A 17,987-nucleotide genomic window follows, 5' to 3' on the forward strand; every position below is an offset into this window, starting at 1 on the left:
CTCATTTCACCAGCCTCGTAAGGATGGAAGGCTGAGTTAATCTTTAGCTACTGGTCAGGATTGAACTCTTGACAATGGGCGGAGTTAGCCTGCAACACTTTATGCGAACCACTGCACCACCAAAGGCTTTAGGGGATTAAACTTGTCCCTTTTTGTGTCCCTTTACCTCCTTCCCCCCTTTCTCTCTCTATCCCCTTCCCCTCCCCCCCACTTTTCTCTTAGGTATCGTAGTGAGAAGATGACCGTGAGCTACACGGAATACCTTGCTCACCGACAACATCACCACTTCCAAAACGGCATCAGTCACACCCTCCCCCCCTACAACCATTATTCCTGACACCGAGCCGTATGACCAGTCTCTGGACTTTTCTGCAAACCTCTTCCCAGGAGAACCCCCTCCTTCCTGGTCTAGCTATCTCTATTACTGTACCATTTTATGATGATAATTTCCGTTGCCATGTTGACGCTTTGCCGCCGCAGGTTAAGCTCGTCATGGCAACGGGTGGAAACGCTGCATCGTTACAAAAATCCCCTTCGCTCTCTTCTCTCCCTACCCTCACATACACACTTTTTTTTTAAATGAGTCACTGTGGACTGGCTGGGTTTTTTTTTTCTTTTTTTTGTTATGACAACATAAAAAAACCCGAGGTTTTTGTTTTTTTTTAAATAGCATTTTAAAGTTCTACTTCATTTATCACTCAATTGTATCAATCACCTTTTTCTGTGAAACTGTCAATGGAAGGAAAGAATGCAAAAGCCTCAGGCTGGAGAAGAATGAAATGCAGTGGTCTGCTCTTAAAAATCATAAAATGTTGGATCCCAAGACAGAAGCAAAGCAAAGATTGCCTTGAATAGGATGAGCTCTTCAGCAGTTCCCCAGGATAAAGCTTTTAAGAGACTGCGCGGACCTCTGCTTCCTGGTCTGGTTGGCCCAGACAAATAACAGTGATAAGCTGAATTAATTATGATGAGGAACAGATGGTGATTTTGGTTTGTACCAGGGGTGTTCAACTTTGACAACTCCCAGTTATTCCCCAGATAGCATGAGTGGCTGGGGAATTCTGGGAGTTGAAGTCCACAAATCTTAAAACCACCCAAATTGGACCCCCTGGTTTAGACATAATCATAGCAAGACTTTTATTACTGACCTGGATTGAAGTCCTGGCTCAAATCCTTTCAAATCACTGGAACTAAAAATTGGGCAGATAAATAGTCTGTGTCTCCCCACTCCCAGTTCCTAAATCTGTCTTCAGGTGGGTGCTGCGATCTGCCGAGCTCTATCCTCCATCAGTAAATTGACAAATGGCACCCGTCAGATTCGCTCCCAGATTCTCTCTCAACTTCTCAGATGTTTCTTGTGGAGTCTAATCAGGACTAGCAGCTTGAAGAAACGGCCGTGTTAGGAAGTCAGCAAATTTTGATATTAGTGCCTTAGGGGACACAAGTTTTGGAAAAAGGAAGGGAAGACAGCAGAAGCACAAGAGGGAGATACCTATTCCAAATTCTAAACTTTCCAGGCAGGTGAAAAAAACGTTCTTTGGAGAGCAGGATCCAATTTTTTGTCTCCTACCTTACAAGGCTTGCCCCTGTACAAATTGGCCATTCTCGATGGCAGACTTTTTTGGTGCTTTTGTTGATGAAAAGAAAACCAAAGGCAGGTGCACTGAAACAAAAAAGAGAGAAGAGAGAGAGAGCAAAAGAAAAGCCCGCTGGTTTTTAGAAAAATCCTAAAAGGATAGTAATTTTAAATTTAAAATCTAAGAGCGGTTACCTCTTTTTCACGAAGCTGCAAATGCAGCGCTAGAAATATTTTTGGATAGCAAACATAGGGCATTCTTCCAAGTTAGCAGAATTGGAATTGTTAACCATCTCGGGGGTGGGGGGGGGTGGAAGTAGCAGAGGTAGCTCGTCCTAACCGACCTTGAAGTCTACAAAGGGAGAATTCATGGAGTTCTCGTTTCAAAACTCATACAAACTTCAATGAAATAAGATCTCAGAGCTCTGTTTCAGAGATCCTTCTTGGTAATTAGAAGAACGTCTTAGAGGAGGCAGAAACCATTTCGGCAGAAGTCGTTCCCCTCATCCATTTCATCCCATTTAGGGGTCTTCATAGACTATCTTATAACCAATAGGAAGCCGTATCACAGGCTCTGAAAGATGGTTTGAAAAGAATTGACTACGGTCCCAGATGGGGAAGCCAGGAGAAAGCCCATTTCGTCACAGTCTTTCCTTCCATCCACAGTATTTGAACGTCTGAATATTAACTTTCTGTTTTGATGCCTTAATTTTCAAATAAGCAAAAATCCTGGGGGAAAAAAAAAAGGGCAACGGATGAGGAAAAGAACCCATTGGAGCTTCAGTTTGAAGTTCTTGGGACGTCTTTCCCTGTCGGGAGGGTGGAAAAGGGGGTTCGTTTTTTGTTTTGTTTTTTATGTGAAAAGTATTGTCAGTTGCTATCTAATTGCGACTTTCCCTGTTTTGCCTTGGAAGGGAAACTTGAGCACAAGTTAAAAGCAAAATTTCTTTGCTGCAAGCATTTGGAATATCTACCATGGCCACCCAACATACAAACATACGCACCAACACAAACACACAGCTATCTTTCTCATTACAGTTCATACTTCTGGGTGAGCTCAATGTTGTTGAACAGTTTTTTTTAAAGAAAAGAAAAAAAAAGATTATATATATATTAAAAAATATATATGTGTATTTAAAGGTGCTAATCATCTTAAGCAAGTCACGTGACTGGTCATGCGGACTCTTAAAATCATATCAGATTTTTTTTAGAAAAAAAATCCTCAATATATGCAGATGTTATACAGAATTTCTTACCAGTGTAATAATGATATACTGATTTAAATAAAATAAAAAAAGTAATCCTGCAGGGTTTGAAGGAAGAGGTCAGCAATACTTCCCACCGTGGCTTGGAGGAGGAACAAAAACAAACAAACAAAAAGGATCATCTTGTCAGCGTAATGCACAATATTCGTTGTTGTTGTTGTTTTTAACATTTTCTCTCGTTTTGGGTGTCTCCGTATAGCTATCCGCTTTGGGAACTTAAATCAAAAACAACAGCTGTCGTTCAAAGGGTTGAACAAACTGGAAAGGTGTGCTTTAAAAAAAAAAACCAAAAAAAAAACCCCTCCAGACTCTTTTGAACCTGTTGTAAATCTGTATGTTTGTTTTGAGAGCTATTCCTGGAATCTTGCAAGGCTGGCGAGATGCATCAGAGGATAACCTTGGACGCATGGGTGGAGGTCTGTGGGCTTCAGTAGCACCTGTGCTTTTGTTTTTTCCCTGGTTGTGTTCCTTGGGTCAGGGAAGGGCGTGGCCGTGCCATGTTCCGGCAGGGGTCTCCAACCTTGGCAACTTGGCGACTCGTGGACTTCAACTCCCAGAATTCCTCAACCAGCCTGGTTGAGGCAGAGGAATTCTGGCAGCTGAAGTCCGCAAGCTGCCAAGGTTGGAGACCCCTGCCTTACTAAATTGCCCCAACCATGCTGCCCTCCTTAGGTGTCGTCGTCCCCCCCATCCCCAGGCCAAAAGTAGCTTTTGCGGTTCCTCTCCCATCTGCAAAGCCGTGCCCGTTTCCAACCTGGGATTTTTTTGTGGGGGGGGGTCCCTGAGCCAAAGGTCGGGTGTTGTTCAGGCAACGGATTGTGTTTTTCTCGCCTTATTTCATTCCAAAAAATAATAATAAATCAAAAAGGCGGTTTAGTTTTTAGCTTTAAATGTTTTCTTTCTTAACACCTGTGTGGTGAAGGACAGTTTGGGAACGAATGTCCGGCTGAAGTCAGAGAGAGGAGACGAGATGGGGACCGACCGCCGGCCCATCTGGGAGAGATGCGGGGGCCACGCGGTGTGCAATTTCCATGACGCCATCTTGGCTCTGGGGTTGGGCATGGGGCCCCGCGAGGAAGGAGGCTCCCTGTGCTGATGCGCCGTCAGCCGGGAGCACCTGGCCCACCCACCTCCATCCCACCCTCATTTCCTATGTTGATGATCTCAACCTCTTGATGTGTCTTCAACTTGTTTCTGAGTTCTTGAAACTGTTTGGAGTAGCCGACATTATTAATGTGTTGGACTGAACCAAAGACACCTCCAGCCGAGCCTCAATGCTGCTTCTTAAAAAAAACAATGTCTGCCTTCCGATCCTTCAAAGTCTCTGCAGGATGCAAATGGGTTAACTTTTTTTATTTTTGTACAGTTTCTAAACTGATTTTTTGCTAGTGATGTTAATTAAGTTTGAGGAGCCGCAGCGGCTCCTCCGATGAAATAAAAACTGGTGACTTTTACGTTTAAATAAAATAATATAGAAACCCGTCATGTGCCTCTCAGATTCTAAGGGTTTCTGGTTATACTTCTTCTTAAGACCAGCAATGATTCTTTATATACAAAGATATGTTTTTTTTTTTCCTCCTTGTTTCCTTTTTTTATTATTACTGTTTCGGAAGGAAGGAGAGAAAACTTTCCTTCTGCTCTGAAGCCAGTGGTCTCACTGGTACATAAATGCACTGAGTTAAAAACAGGAAAAAAAATCAAAAAAACTTTTGTAACAACTTATGACTGTTTTTGTATATCAAAGCTGATTCTTTCCAAAAGATTTGGATCTAGTTTCTAAGTTATTTTAGTGTTTTATATGTTACGAGAATTAATTGTTCACCAGCATAATAACTAGTTATCTTCAATGAAAAAAAGTGACATAGGTGGGCAGACGATCTACCTGGAGTAGCTCAGAAGCCCCTCCCCCTTACTTTTCCTTTGACTATCGATTACAATATTATCACAGATTACCACAAACCTCCTTCCAGTAAAACTAGATTCTTATTTCCATGTTTATTTGCTATTAGTGTGAAGAAACTGTTGATTTTTTTTTTTAAAAAAACGGGCATTTTATAAGTATGGCTTAAAGGTAAAAATAAGGAAAAAGCAAAAAAAAAAAAAACTACTTTAGAAGGTAATTTGTGGGTCTGTGAGATATGGCTGTGGAAAGATATTGTAGTAGTTTTAACACTATTGTTATTACCTTTTAAATCATTTACCCAATAAAATGAGGAAAAATCGCAGCTGCTTGTATTAATGGTTTCCTTGCACTCTGATGCCTTGCCTTAAGTTTTAGATCTGGTTGCCGTCAACCAGAAGGAATGACAGGATCGAGAAAAAACCCCACCCCTCACCCCTTAGAGAGGCTTGAAATAAACTTTAGAAAGTTTACAGATAGTCCTTGACTTACAACCACTTCAAAGTTACAACAGCATTGGAAAAAAGTGACTTGGATCAGAAATGTATCTATATAAAAGTGGCTAGAATGAAAAGAAACTACCGTATTTTTCGGAGTATAAGACACACACACACACACACACACACACCCAAAGGAAGGTGAAAATGTGGGTGCATTTTATACACTGAATGTGCCCCCCCACACACAAACACCCTTTGGCCTCTGCCTCCCAGCAATTTACCTCCTTGCAGCAAATGGAAAAATGGGGCTTGCAGAGACGGCAATAGGCTACAGCAATGCCTGCAGCCTGAAACAGCTGATCATCGGGAGGCTGAAATTGAAAGTGAAACAGGCTGTTTGCGGTAAAGCGGCAAATTGCTGGGAGGCAGAGGCAGATTTTTTTTCTTGTGCTAATCAGGCTAAACTGAAACAGGCTGTTTGCTGTAAGGAGGTAAGTCAGTAACTATAAATGCCTATAGAATGTTCAAATTATTAGACTTATTTTGTAAAGACTGCTTTATTATTGTTCTAGACAACAAAACAAAGCAGCTTTTTTAAAATAAATGTTTGCTCTGAAGAGGCCCAGTGCTATTGTATCTTCTTTTAAATAGCAGAGAATAACTATACTTCCAGAAAGCCACATCAATTTTAACAGCATCTGTGCAAGTATAGTCTCAAATGTAACACCACAAACTGTGTATATTGTATCATCTGTGCTGTTTGCTGCAAGGAGGCAAATTGCTGGGAGGCAGAGGCAGATTTTTTTTCCCCTTGTTTTCCTCCCCAAAAGCTACCCCGTTTCCCTGAAAATAAGATCTTCCCGGATAATAAGCCCAATCGGGCTTTTGAGCACATGCACTAAAATAAGCCGTCCCCAAAAATATTGCAACACAGCAGCAGCCATGAGGTGACCACACTTGCTGCCTCCTGCACCTCAAAAATAAGACCCCCGAAAATAAGGTCAAGTGCTTATTTTGGGAGTCAAAAGAAAACAAGACCCTGTCTTATTTTCGGGGAAACACGGTAGGTGTGTCTTATACTTTGGACCGTCTTATCCTCCGAAAAATACGGTAGTTGTACATCCCGAAGGTGGTGGTTGCATTTAAGAAATACGATAGACATCATTCTAATAGGCTGGGTTCTTTGGAATACATAGAATATTAGGGTTGGAAGGGATCTTGGAAGTCTTCTAGTCCAACCTCCTTCTCACAGGATTTCCAATACTGAAGCTGACGGAAGTCTAATCTGCCCAGCCATCCACCATGTTGAAGTTAGCACCAAGGGATTAAATTTGAGTTAACAACCATTGGTATAAAATATTGATCTCCCTGAAACAAAACATAAGCAGGTTTTTTTTTCCACAAACATTTTATTTTGAGATAGAAAAAAACATTTGAGACAAATTCTTACATAGCCATAAACCCAAATATACACAATTTTGTTGGAAAATGACTTTTAATTTCTTTAAAAAAATCATTGTTTTTTAAAAATATCTTAATAAAATGATCTTATGGGCAATTCTACTTTTTAATTCACCAAAAGTGGAAATAGCTGTACTTTTGACTATCTCTTGATGGGCAGAATGAGCTAAAACGCTACAACATTTGAAGACTATTTTGACTAGGAAAACAAGAAAAAATCATATAGCCACAAAAAACAAGGTTATGTTTGTTTGTTTTTTTGCCAAGCTGCCAACCGAACTAAGACACTAGAAGAAAAGGAACATTTCAGATAGCTGCAGCAACACCAATAAAACTTCCAATTTCCCAGATTTGCAAGAGCCAAACATCTTGGGTCTTTGTAACAGCCACATGTTTAAGTAAAATCACAGCAATTCGAGAAACTTCCAGCCCTGAGGCGCCACAAAAACTCCTTTGACAAGGTCCTGCTTTGAAAAACAACTCTTAAAAATATATATATTCTTCCATCACAGAAGGTTCATGGCAGTGTATCTCATCCCTTTGCACAACCTCAGGTGCAGGGGTACGTCGCTCCCGGCATTACTGCCAGTTTGATGCGCGCAAAAATTTTGTGCACCTGGGCTTGCTTTGCTCACGCCATGATGATGCGCCTGCTCATCGGCACAAAAATAGGTCTGTGCACGTGCAACATTTTTAAAAAATCTGCAATTACAATTGTTCTTAGAACCGAAAATCAAGATGGCGGGCCCGTAAGAGAACCAGGCCTAAGTCGCTGCCAATTCACCCGAGCCGCTCCAAACCGGTAAGAACCCAACTTTGCTCAGGTGTAGATAAAACCAGTGTGAATCTGACGCACATTGAGTGTTTGTGCCGTTTGGCTATGAAAGGAGAATTCAGTTCTGAATTTTTTTTCCCCCCAAAGCACACTCAATTTCCACGATGAGAAAGTCAAAACTGATGCAGGCCACAAAAGAAGCAGCTTCACTGAGGTACTCGACGTTAAAAGTGCACGCAAGCCAATCGCCCGTTAATGGCGGTCTTCAAAAGACCACATTTGACTGTAATTCCAAGACGTTCTATAGCCATAAATGGAAACCATGAGCAACCTTGGGCTCAACAATCATGCAAGATGTTAAAAACAGAGGAAAGCCAAGACCGAAGGATTCCATACCCAGTAGATAGAAACAATTGGTGGAAGCCAACTTAAGATTCTTCCCAGACTTTATAGGGGGGAAAAGAGGAGGTGATGGGAATGGTGAAGCTAGAAGGGAGAGGAACAAAGCTCTCCTAGACTCTGTCTTTGGCCTCCGTGACAATCTCTGCTTGCAGCTTTTTTCAAGTCTCGTTCCAGGATGCTTCCAGCCAATTTAAAGAATTTAGCACAGGCCAACGAAAGCTGCCAGGCACCAGTAAACAAGAGTAACCACACAGGGTTTTTATTTGGGAGGAGGCCAAAAGGGATGTGATCTGCAAATCCTTCTCTATTCAGGTTAACCGATTTATGCTGCTGCTATTATTCCCTTCCGCCAATCAATCTATACATTAAAATGTGTAGCCCTCTAGCTGCATTTCCACCCCCTGCATGGGAAATCCTTCCACTCTTCCATTTCAAGAAGGGAATATGGCACTTCACCGTCTTTACAAAGATCGTGCCTGACGGGCCCACAAAGGACATTGGATTTATCTTAAAAATTCAGAATGGAAGGCGACAATGTCCTGCTGCTACATTCCCCCCACCCAAATAAAGCTCGCCAGCTTAAATTTAGAAAAAGGGACAAGAAAAACCCCAGCTCTAGAACAAAGAATATTAGCTATCTTTCCTGCCGAAGGTGCTATTTTTATTAAAGGAGGCTAGCAACCTCTGTACAGATCTGGCACCAGCAGTCCCTAATCTCTCCAGGATCTGATTGCTTCATCCCAGAGCTAAAATTCTAGTTCACAGAAGTGGCAACTTGGATCAAACAGCCTCCCCAGCTCTGCCAAATCTCAGAACGAAAGGAAATGCTCCCTCAAAAGCGGTTTACAAGCCCCCTGGTCTATTTATCCAGGGTGCACGTAGAAGACAAACTCTCCAAGCAGCTCAAAAAGAAAATCCCCAATCTGTTGTGCTAGCAAGGGCAGCTTTTTCATCAAATAACCAGGACTCGAACACAGGACACAGAATAATATTTTTTTTAAAAAACACCTCGGCTATTGTATGATCTGGAAAGACAACAAGTGGCACCTCTTTGACGAGCAAGTAGCTCTGAAAAGAAATTCAAACTCCCTCCTGCGATCAAGAGGCACCAACAGACTAATTGCATGCTCTAGAAAAAACTAAGGCCATATGTGTGGATGATAAATATGGCACAGAATCAAAGGGTAGGACTAGGTTGATCACTGAGATCACAGTAGGAATACAAAGATCACTTTCATTGGCAGATCCAAATAAGAAACCTACCCTAGTTAATTCTTGGCTTTGAAAAAGAAACGTCAATAGTCACGATTTAAAACAGATGCATAATCTCCCTTGTAAGTTTTATGGTTCTATATGGAAGGAGCCCAGAACAACTGTCACACACACACTCTCACACAAGCACAAAAACACTGTGACGATGTTATTCGCGTCTCGAAATTTCATTGCACGTACATATATCTGTTTAAATACGCCACGTCAAAGAGTAAACATCAAAGTTCACCAAAGCAGCAGAAGAAGACACCTCGCTCCCCAGGGCCCCACTGGGGGTTTGACATCAGGAATTTGGCCCAAGAAACACAGAGATGAGATTTCCCACTGGGCAGCATAGCAGGAACTCTCTTCGGATAGAAATGGGGCAGCTAAAGAATATTCACAGTCGAATATTTACAAAATGTCTCAACAGCTACGAATACATTAAAAAAAAAAACCAAGATCTATAAAGCCCCCAAGTAGAAGATTAATTCTCTGATCAAACTGGAATGAGATTCAAGTTTTGGTCAACTGGAATGAAATATTCATAATTACCTTTTGAAGTTCTTCATGGTGAGTACCCACCCCACCCCACCCCATTACTTCCCCCATTCAGGTGGAAAGAGCAGGTAAGGTTGACCTTAAGGCAAATTTATCTCTGCTTGAGGTATCAAAGGATGCCCAACATGGGACTTGTAAGGCAATGCAACTGGAGACTGGCTGGGATGGGACAAAAAGAGTAGCCAGGATCTAATTCAGAACAACTATCACAGCGACAACTCCGAAAGCTAGAGATTCGGCTTCCGGGGGTTACTTTTCTCCAACTTACACCAATGCGGAAAAGACAATTATTCCTCAATATCTCCGAAGGATGACTCGCAGGTTGGCTACTTCAGCCAAACCTGAATGTGTGCTGTTTCCCCAAGGATCTCCAGATACAGTATGTTGGCCTGCCGGACTCTCATCCAGCAGTCTTGCTAGATCGGGGGTCCTCAAACTTGGCAACTTTAAGACTTGTGGACTTCAACTCCTAGAATTCTCCAGCCAACATGCTGGCTGGAGAATTCTTGGAGTTGAAGTCCACAAGTCTTAAAGTTGCCAAGTTTGAAGAGCCCTGTGCTAGATGGTGCTAGATGGTGAATCATGGATGAAGAATATGCTTTTTTCTGGAGTATCCTAGAAGGGGGAAGTTGAGATATATATATATGTGGACATAACATTGAATACATGTATGTACAATACGTAATACATTTATGGAAGTATACTTAGCTATGACATAGAGTCCAACTCCAAATTGGCAGATTTTCTTGGTCAGTGGCTTTAACTGAGACAAATTCATCTCCTAAATCTTAATCCAGCAATTAAGTTCCCCCCCCCCCTCCACCAATTAATTTAGATAGAAACAATCTGGAAGGTGCCAGCAGATATGATGGCATCTGAGCAGGCTTCAGCTAAAACTTTCAGGAGTTTCAGAAGGCAGTGTTTGGCAAGTCGATTGTTATTGTTCCCCATACGTTTAACCAAATTTCAACCACGCAAAGAACCTTCGCGTCTGCACTGACAGTGAGGAAGCACCCAATACTAGTCACGCTCAAAGTCTACGTGAGACAAGGGGAGATTCTGTGCTGAAGGTAAAACCTAAGAGCTGCCACAAGGGAGGAAAACTCACTGAAGTCATGAGCCAACGGAATAGCGCTTTCCATCAGCCACAGTCCTTGATATGACGGACATCTGAAACTCCATAGGTCCATGGTGGCAAGATCAGAAGTTGAAGTCTACTTGTGGCTTCTTTTGTAAATAAGCCCACGTGTGTTTCATCATCCCTGAAAGCTACAGGTCATGAAGATTCAGTGAAACATTGGGAAGATAAACCTGATGTCATAACAGAAGAATGGAATCAAAAACAATGTAGGCAGTGTTCTTCTCCAACCCCAAATACAAAGGCTCTTCTCCTCCAGATCCTTCAACAAAGAAGAACCAGGATGGAGTTTCAGGATATTTTCTTGGCCGGAGAGCGTCGTACTTCCACACTGAGCTTAAAGAAAGGGACGGTGTTATAGAAAAGGAGAAGGATGAGTTTCCCATGGACCATGGTCATGATGGACTGGTGTCCCGATGCCCAGATTCTATACCAAGGGCCATAGAAAGGGTCAGAAATAGCCGGACATAACATGTTATTCAAGTTCACTTCAGTGATCTAGAAGAGCAGGAGAAAAAATGGATTTTTTTTACAAAACAAAATGTCTTTATACTCTCTTACAACAATTTGAATCTGAGAAAAGTAGTAATGTTCCCAGTCCTTAAATATTTATTTATGAAATCCATATATCACCCCTCTCACTATCCATAGTGACCGTGAATCTGAAATATGTCAGTTCTTCTTTGTCTTCTCTGGCACCAGAGGTGGGATTCAGCAGGTTCTGACCAGTTCTGGAGAACCGGTAGCGGAAATTTTGAGTAGTTTGGAGAACAGGTAAATCCCACCTCTGACTGTCCCCGCCCCCATCTATTCTCTGCCTCCCAAGTCCCAGCTGATCGGGAGGAATGGGGATTTTGCAGTATCCTTCCCCTGGAGTGGGGAGGGAATGGGGATTTTGCAGTATCCTTCCCCTGGAGTGGGGAGGGAATGGGGATTTTGCAGTATCCTTCCCCTGGAGTGTGGAGGGAATGGGGATTTTGCAGTATCCCTCCCCTGGAGTGGGGAGGGAGTGGAGATTTTGCAGTATCCTTCCCCTGGAGTGGGGAGGGAATGGGGATTTTGCAATATCCTTCCCCTGGAGTGTGGAGGGAATGGGGATTTTGCAGTATCCCTCCCCTGGAGTGGGGAGGGAGTGGAGATTTTGCAATATCCTTCCCCTGGAGTGGGGAGGGAATGGGGATTTTGCAGTATCCCTCCCCTGGAGTGGGGTGGGAGTGGAGATTTTGCAATATCCTTCCCCTGGAGTGAAGAGGGAATGGAGATTTTGCAGTAACCTTCCCTTGCCATGCCCACCAAGCCACACCCACAGAACTGGCAGTAAAAAATTTGAATCCCACCACTGTCTGGCACCCCAGTTTACACCCAAACAACACCCTCAAACAGATGTAATTCTGAAGCTTTTTAACACAATGCAATTCCTCTGTTTAATCTACTTGGCTAGATCATTTAAAACAAAAATTCGTTTCTCTTTTCTCCAAGCTACATCTTCTGGGTTGTTGTTTTTTCTTTGCTTACCTGCTCCATTGGTATATTTTTTACTAAACCTACCCGTACACAGCCCAAAGAGAGATCTACAATCCATATAAAGTAAATTGACTTACGAGTCCCAAGATCTGTAAAAAACTGTAGTGGTAAACAAACATCAATCCAGTGGAAAGCAAGGCCCACCAAAAATTCCAGGATGGCTCAGGAGTGTAAACACCTTTTAGAAAGAGAGAAAAAGAGAAATTTGTTTTCTGCTATTTCAAGGTGGACACCATTCTTTCTTTAACGACGTATCAATTTTCACCCTGAAAATCCAAGATTATTGCAATAGAAAACATAAGCTGATAGAAATACCTCTGTTGTAGACCAGATTAAATGCCAAAGAAGGGAACTGCAAACATTTCAAGATACTGAGAAAACCACGGCTGGCTCCTGGCTTGAAAAAGTTTGCACATTAATCCCATGCTACACTCCTCAATTTATGACCAAAACTGAGCCCAAAATTTATGTGGCTAAGAAGTTTGTTAAGTGAGTGATCCAAATTTGGGCACTTGGCAACTGGCATGTATTTATGATAGTTTCACTTCATGCAATCACCATTTGTGACCTTCCTAGCTGGCTTCCGATAAGTCAATGGGGGGCAGGGGGGAGCCTGATTCACTTAACAACCTCATGACTCACCTAACGACTGCAGCAATTTGCTTAGCTGTGGCAAAAAGGTCATAAAATTGGACTTGCTTAACAACTTAGCAACACAAATTTGGGACTCCAATGGTGGCGCTCTGTCAAGGACCCCCTTGTAGGAAGTTCTTGCATGCCTCACTTTGGTGCATTGCTCTAGAAACAGTTAAGTAGAAAGCTTGCTTAACCCTTCTAGACATGCTCCAGAAACATCTGGCTTGAAGGCAGGAGCTTTCAAACAATGCATTCGTGAAGCCCAGGGAAAAAGCCCGGGGAAATTCCTGGCAAACAAGCTAGCTGGAAAAGAAATCTACATGCTTATTTTTCCAAGCGTTAATGGCCCCCCATTCTGAGCTTTTGAATTTCGGCTCAGAAATGCTTTCTCTTCCCTCTTTGATGTCTCTCCAGTTAGAAATTCCTTCTCCGCATAGAGTGGAAAATCACTGAATGGAGACCAGTAACTACTCATCTGGGAAATGGGTAAAAACAAAGAGGGGAGGGGAGAGAGACAGTTGAGAAGAGCTGAAATTACATTTTTCCCCCTTCCTAGCCTGACTCAACTTCTCCAGGAATCATTGCAGCCAGCCCTCCACTTACAACCATTTGTTTAACAACAAAAATTGCATATACGCCCTCCCCTGAAAATAATCCCCCTGGACAACCCCAGTTTGTCACAGCGCCACTCACCAACCAAGCAGTATCCCGAAGGCAGCAAGCAATGTGAGCATCTTTCCCCCCCTCCCCCCGGCTCCTGCGGCTTGGCGCCTTCAAGATATCATTAGGTTGGTGAGTGGCGCTCTGCCTGGCTGGAGGGGGGGTTGTCCAGGGGGCTTATTTTCAGGGGAGGGCATATATTTTTGCCCACCCAAAAAATATGGCATGGCCTTATTATCAGGACATGTCATGGTTTTGGGGAAACACGGTATATGGCTACCTATTTTATGCATGTTAATCCTAGGTAAGTCACAACAACATATTCCCCAAATAAGGTCATCAAGTCAACGTTAGTGGTGACAACTAGGCTTTCATTCATTTGGGTTTTTTTTCCCCTTATTACACATTTCAATCCCACCTTTGACAAACATTAATTGAAGGTGGAGTTCAGGGTTTGCAGGCCACCAGCAGAGGGCAGCAGAGAGTTACAGAAACCCCAAGGTCTCCTTAAACAGGTTTGAAAACTCTCCTGTTCTCCTGGCCAAGAAGTGGTTGGGCAAGAAATGAAGAGGTCATTATGCAAAGTCAGTGGGGCCCTTTCACAAACAAGGAAACATCTACCATTTCTTGGGGGTGGGGGTGGGGGTGGGGAGACTCATTTGTCTTATGATTCTCCCTTTGTCCAGAGGGCAGACAAGAAGTCGTGAGTAAGAAGCTAGTTTAAAGGGAGATCCAACCTAGAAGTAAGGAGAAATTTCCTGGCAGCGAGAACAAGGAATCAACGCAATGACTTGCTTCCAGAAATTGAAGGTGCTCCATCACTGGAGGATTTTGAAGAAGAAATCGGATAGCCATTTGTCTGGATGGTATGATGCTCCTGCCTTGAACAGGGGGTCGGCAACCTTAAACACTCAAAGAGCCACAAAGGTCCTAACCGGAAGCCCCCCCATTCAATTCTGGAGCCGACCGGAAGTCCGGTTCCCCCACGATAGAGTCTCCTCCTAGCGCAGCGTCCTTTTTCCTCTGCCAACCGGAAGTCTGATTCCCCCACCATAGAGTCTCCTCCTAGCACGGCGTCCTTTTTCCTCTACCTGTCCTAACCGAAAGCCCTATCAATTGTGGAGCCGACCGGCGACAGGGAGCCGCAGCAGAGGGATGAAAGAGCCACATGCGGCCCCAGAGCCACAGTTTGTTGACTCCTGGACGAGAAGGAAGGTCCCTTCCTGCCCTATGATTCTACGTTCTACGTTTTTAAACTGTGAAAAGCTTTGTTAAAGTTTTGTTGGATTGCTGAACTGTAAATATAGTGTCTTTGGTAAGAATTGAGGAGCAAAATTAACATTCAGTGCCTGAAGGATCTACTCTAGGATACAGCGATGGAGGTCCTGATTAGCTAGGAAGACAGGATGTAATTAAATAGTATCAGTAAGGCCCCAGGCACAGACAGACCGTATTTTTCAGAGTATAAGTCTGCACCTTTCCTCCCCCCCAAAAACGAGGGTGAAAATCTGGGTGCGTCTTATACACTGAATACAGCATTTTTGGCCTCCTGAAACCCCGCCTCCTTCGCAAAAATGGACGTGCATAGCTTTTAGGAGGCTTCCAGAGTGCTCCTGGGGGAGAGCAAAAATGAGTGGAAAAAAGGCAGTTTGTTTGTTCGTTTTTGCCCTCTCAGCCCCCAGGAGCACTCTTTAAGCCTCCTAAAGGCTATTCATGCCCTTTTTCTTTGGCAAAAAACAGACCTGTTTTTGCCCTCCCCGCTCAACCCCCAGGAGCACTCTGCAGGCCTCTCAAACTCTCATGCCCCATTTTTCACAAAAAAAATGAGGCATGCAGAGGGTTTGGGAGGTCTGCAGGGTGCAAAAACTTTTTTTAAAAAAATTCACCTCTTAAAAATCTTGGCACTCCAGTGCGTCTTATATTCCGAAAAATACGTACCTCCTTTCTGTAGCAGGTAGATTGGGACAACATAAAGCATGATATGTTGAATGTAATAAATTTCCAATTCAAAAGGTAGCTGTAAAAAAAGAAGAAGAAGAAGGAACCGATTTATAAACAGAGACTGATGCGCACTCAACTCAGAGTAATTTTCCTTGACTATGTGATCAACTTCGATTCAATTTCTGGTCAGCTGTATTCAGTTGAGGTACTCCTCGACTTACAACACTTCATTTAGTGTCCCTACAAAATTACAACGGGACTGAAAAAAAGTGACTGGCGAACGTTTTTCACGTTTACGACCACCGTTGGTCACCGTTCCCCAAATACTTTTAACCCAGTCAAATGTCCTTATTGGTGGTTCTGGGTGTGATCGCAGTACGGGATCCCACCAACTGAGCCAAAGGTCCAACTATTTGGGAAATATTAAACCCTTCCCCACTTTCTCTAGGGAGGGGCTACTATCCCAAGAGCCATTGCAAAGGACGTTTTCCTCTTGGTGGGTGCTACTTAGATACAGACTTGGCGAGTCAAGAATAGCCAGGATGGTAGGATGGAAGTTTTGAAGAGTGCTGAACACAAACTGGAATTCTGAATTCTGCCTATCATGATATGGTCACAAAACCACAGAATTATTCATTTTCGTCCGGTTGTCTCTGCTGTCATAAATGTTGTTGTCAGTTGCTCAACAGAGAACATTTCCGCAAACAAATGCACTGTAGCGTCACCCAGACTTCAAATAACATTCTTTGGTATGAAAATGTTTTATCTTAGACATTAACTACAAGTAGCCCTGGACTTAAAGGTAAAGGTTCCCCTCGCACATATGTGCTAGTCGTTCCTGACTCTAGAGGGCAGTGCTCATCTCCGTTTCAAAGCCGAAGAGCCAGTGCTTTCCCAAGACGTCTCGTGGTCATGTGGCCAGCATGACTCAACGCCGAAGGCGCATGGAACACTGTTACTTTCCCACCAAAGGTGGTTCCAATTTTTCTACTTGCATTTTTTATGAACTTTCAAACTGCTAGGTCGGCAGAAGCTGGGACAAGTAATGAGGAACTCACTCCATTATGCGGCGGTAGGGATTCGAACCACCAAACTGCCGACCTTTCTGATCGACAAGCTCAGCATCTTAGCCACTGAGCCACCATGTCCCCCAGCCTTTGACTTACAGCCATTCATTTTGTGATTGTTCAGTTACAACAGCACTGAAAAAGTTAGTTATGCCTGGTCCTCACACTTATGCCTGTTGCAGTATCCCCATGGTCACGTGACCCAAACCCAAATACTTGGCAACTGGTCCCCATGTTTATGACGGTTGCAGCATCCCAGGGTCATATGATCCACTTTTGTGAACTTCTGACAAGCAAAGTTATTGGGGAAGCTGAAGTCACCTAACAACTGCAGTGCTTCATTTAATAACTGTGGCAAAAAGGTCATTAAGTGGGGCAACACTCACTTAATAACTGTCTTGCCAAGCAATGGAATTTTGGAGCTTAATTGTAATCAAGGTAGTCTAGCTAGTCCTAAACTTATAACCACAATTGAGCCCAGAATGTTGGTCCTAATTCATTGCAATCATTAAGAAGGTCCCCACGTGAACTGACTTGATTTTACGTTCGGTTTTACAATGGTTGTTAAGCACTGGTCACTACGTGAACCAGTGGCCATTAAGCAAATCCAGCATTTCCAATGGGTGCAAACATGGTATAAAAGTCACAAATCAGAATCACGTAACCAGAGTCACAAATGCAAGTGGTTGCTAAGAACACCGAACGTGATCACATGTCGGAGGGGAGGTGTGGCAGTTGTAACTTTGAGGACGTGTTGTAAGTAGCTTTTTTTTAAGACTGTCCTAATTTCACAAAGTCATTAATAACTGGTCGTTAACAGAGGACTACTTGTATTAAGGCTACCACATTCCTTGGTAGACCAAAATCAAGAACTGCCAACACCCTTCATAAATCAGGTCATTAGCATGTGATGCAACAACCCCAGTTGTGATCAGACAAAAAGAAAGATCACACCATCAACAGACGCAACTTATTACAACACTTTTAACCAAAGAGTTATTACCTGGATCAGATATTGGCACCACAAACATTGTGACATAACCAAGCTTCAGCACAACCAAATTAGGAGCATTAGATTGGGTGCAAGAAACAACTCAACAATTATTCTGACCAAAGTTTCCCAACAGCATGAAGGAAACTCCTTGTCCCAGCAAAAAACCCTTTTATTAATTTCAATTTCAATTTCAATTTATTAAATTTATAAACCGCTCCCTCTCCCCGAAGGGACTCGGGGCGGTGTACAGTCAAAAGTTAAAACACCACATACATAAAAACATCAAAACCCCATAAAGACGAATTGCATACATAAAAATCTATACAGTAATAATAAAATTAAAACAACATTAAAATCTACCCCAGAAATTTAAAATAACTGCCAGGGGGATTGGAG

General features: G+C 42.9%; 2 protein-coding genes across 3 annotated transcripts in view; one reads left to right on the forward strand and one right to left on the reverse strand.

Annotated features, from left to right (window-relative positions):
- AMMECR1 (AMMECR nuclear protein 1) overlaps positions 1-5,066 on the forward strand; it is a 136,673-nt gene extending 131,607 nt beyond the window's left edge. The window contains exon 7 of the mRNA XM_081964015.1: positions 223-5,066. Within this exon, the coding sequence (XP_081820141.1) occupies positions 223-337 (115 nt within the window). The 3' untranslated portion in view covers positions 338-5,066. The remainder of the gene's footprint in view (positions 1-222) is intronic.
- A 1,504-nt stretch (positions 5,067-6,570) lies between these two features.
- Positions 6,571-17,987, reverse strand: part of TMEM164 (transmembrane protein 164) — a 44,761-nt gene continuing 33,344 nt past the window's right edge. For both annotated transcript variants that reach the window (XM_081964030.1, XM_081964031.1), the window contains exons 5-7: positions 15,528-15,606; positions 12,371-12,471; positions 6,571-11,267 (exon numbers count right to left, since the gene is read on the reverse strand). In XM_081964030.1, coding sequence (XP_081820156.1) covers positions 11,061-11,267; positions 12,371-12,471; positions 15,528-15,606 — 387 coding nt within the window. In that variant the 3' untranslated portion in view covers positions 6,571-11,060. The remainder of the gene's footprint in view (positions 11,268-12,370; positions 12,472-15,527; positions 15,607-17,987) is intronic.

The sequence above is a fragment of the Natrix helvetica genome (genome assembly GCF_964273705.1).
Source record: "Natrix helvetica genome assembly, chromosome: 11".
In the NCBI taxonomy this organism is placed as follows: domain Eukaryota; kingdom Metazoa; phylum Chordata; class Lepidosauria; order Squamata; family Natricidae; genus Natrix; species Natrix helvetica.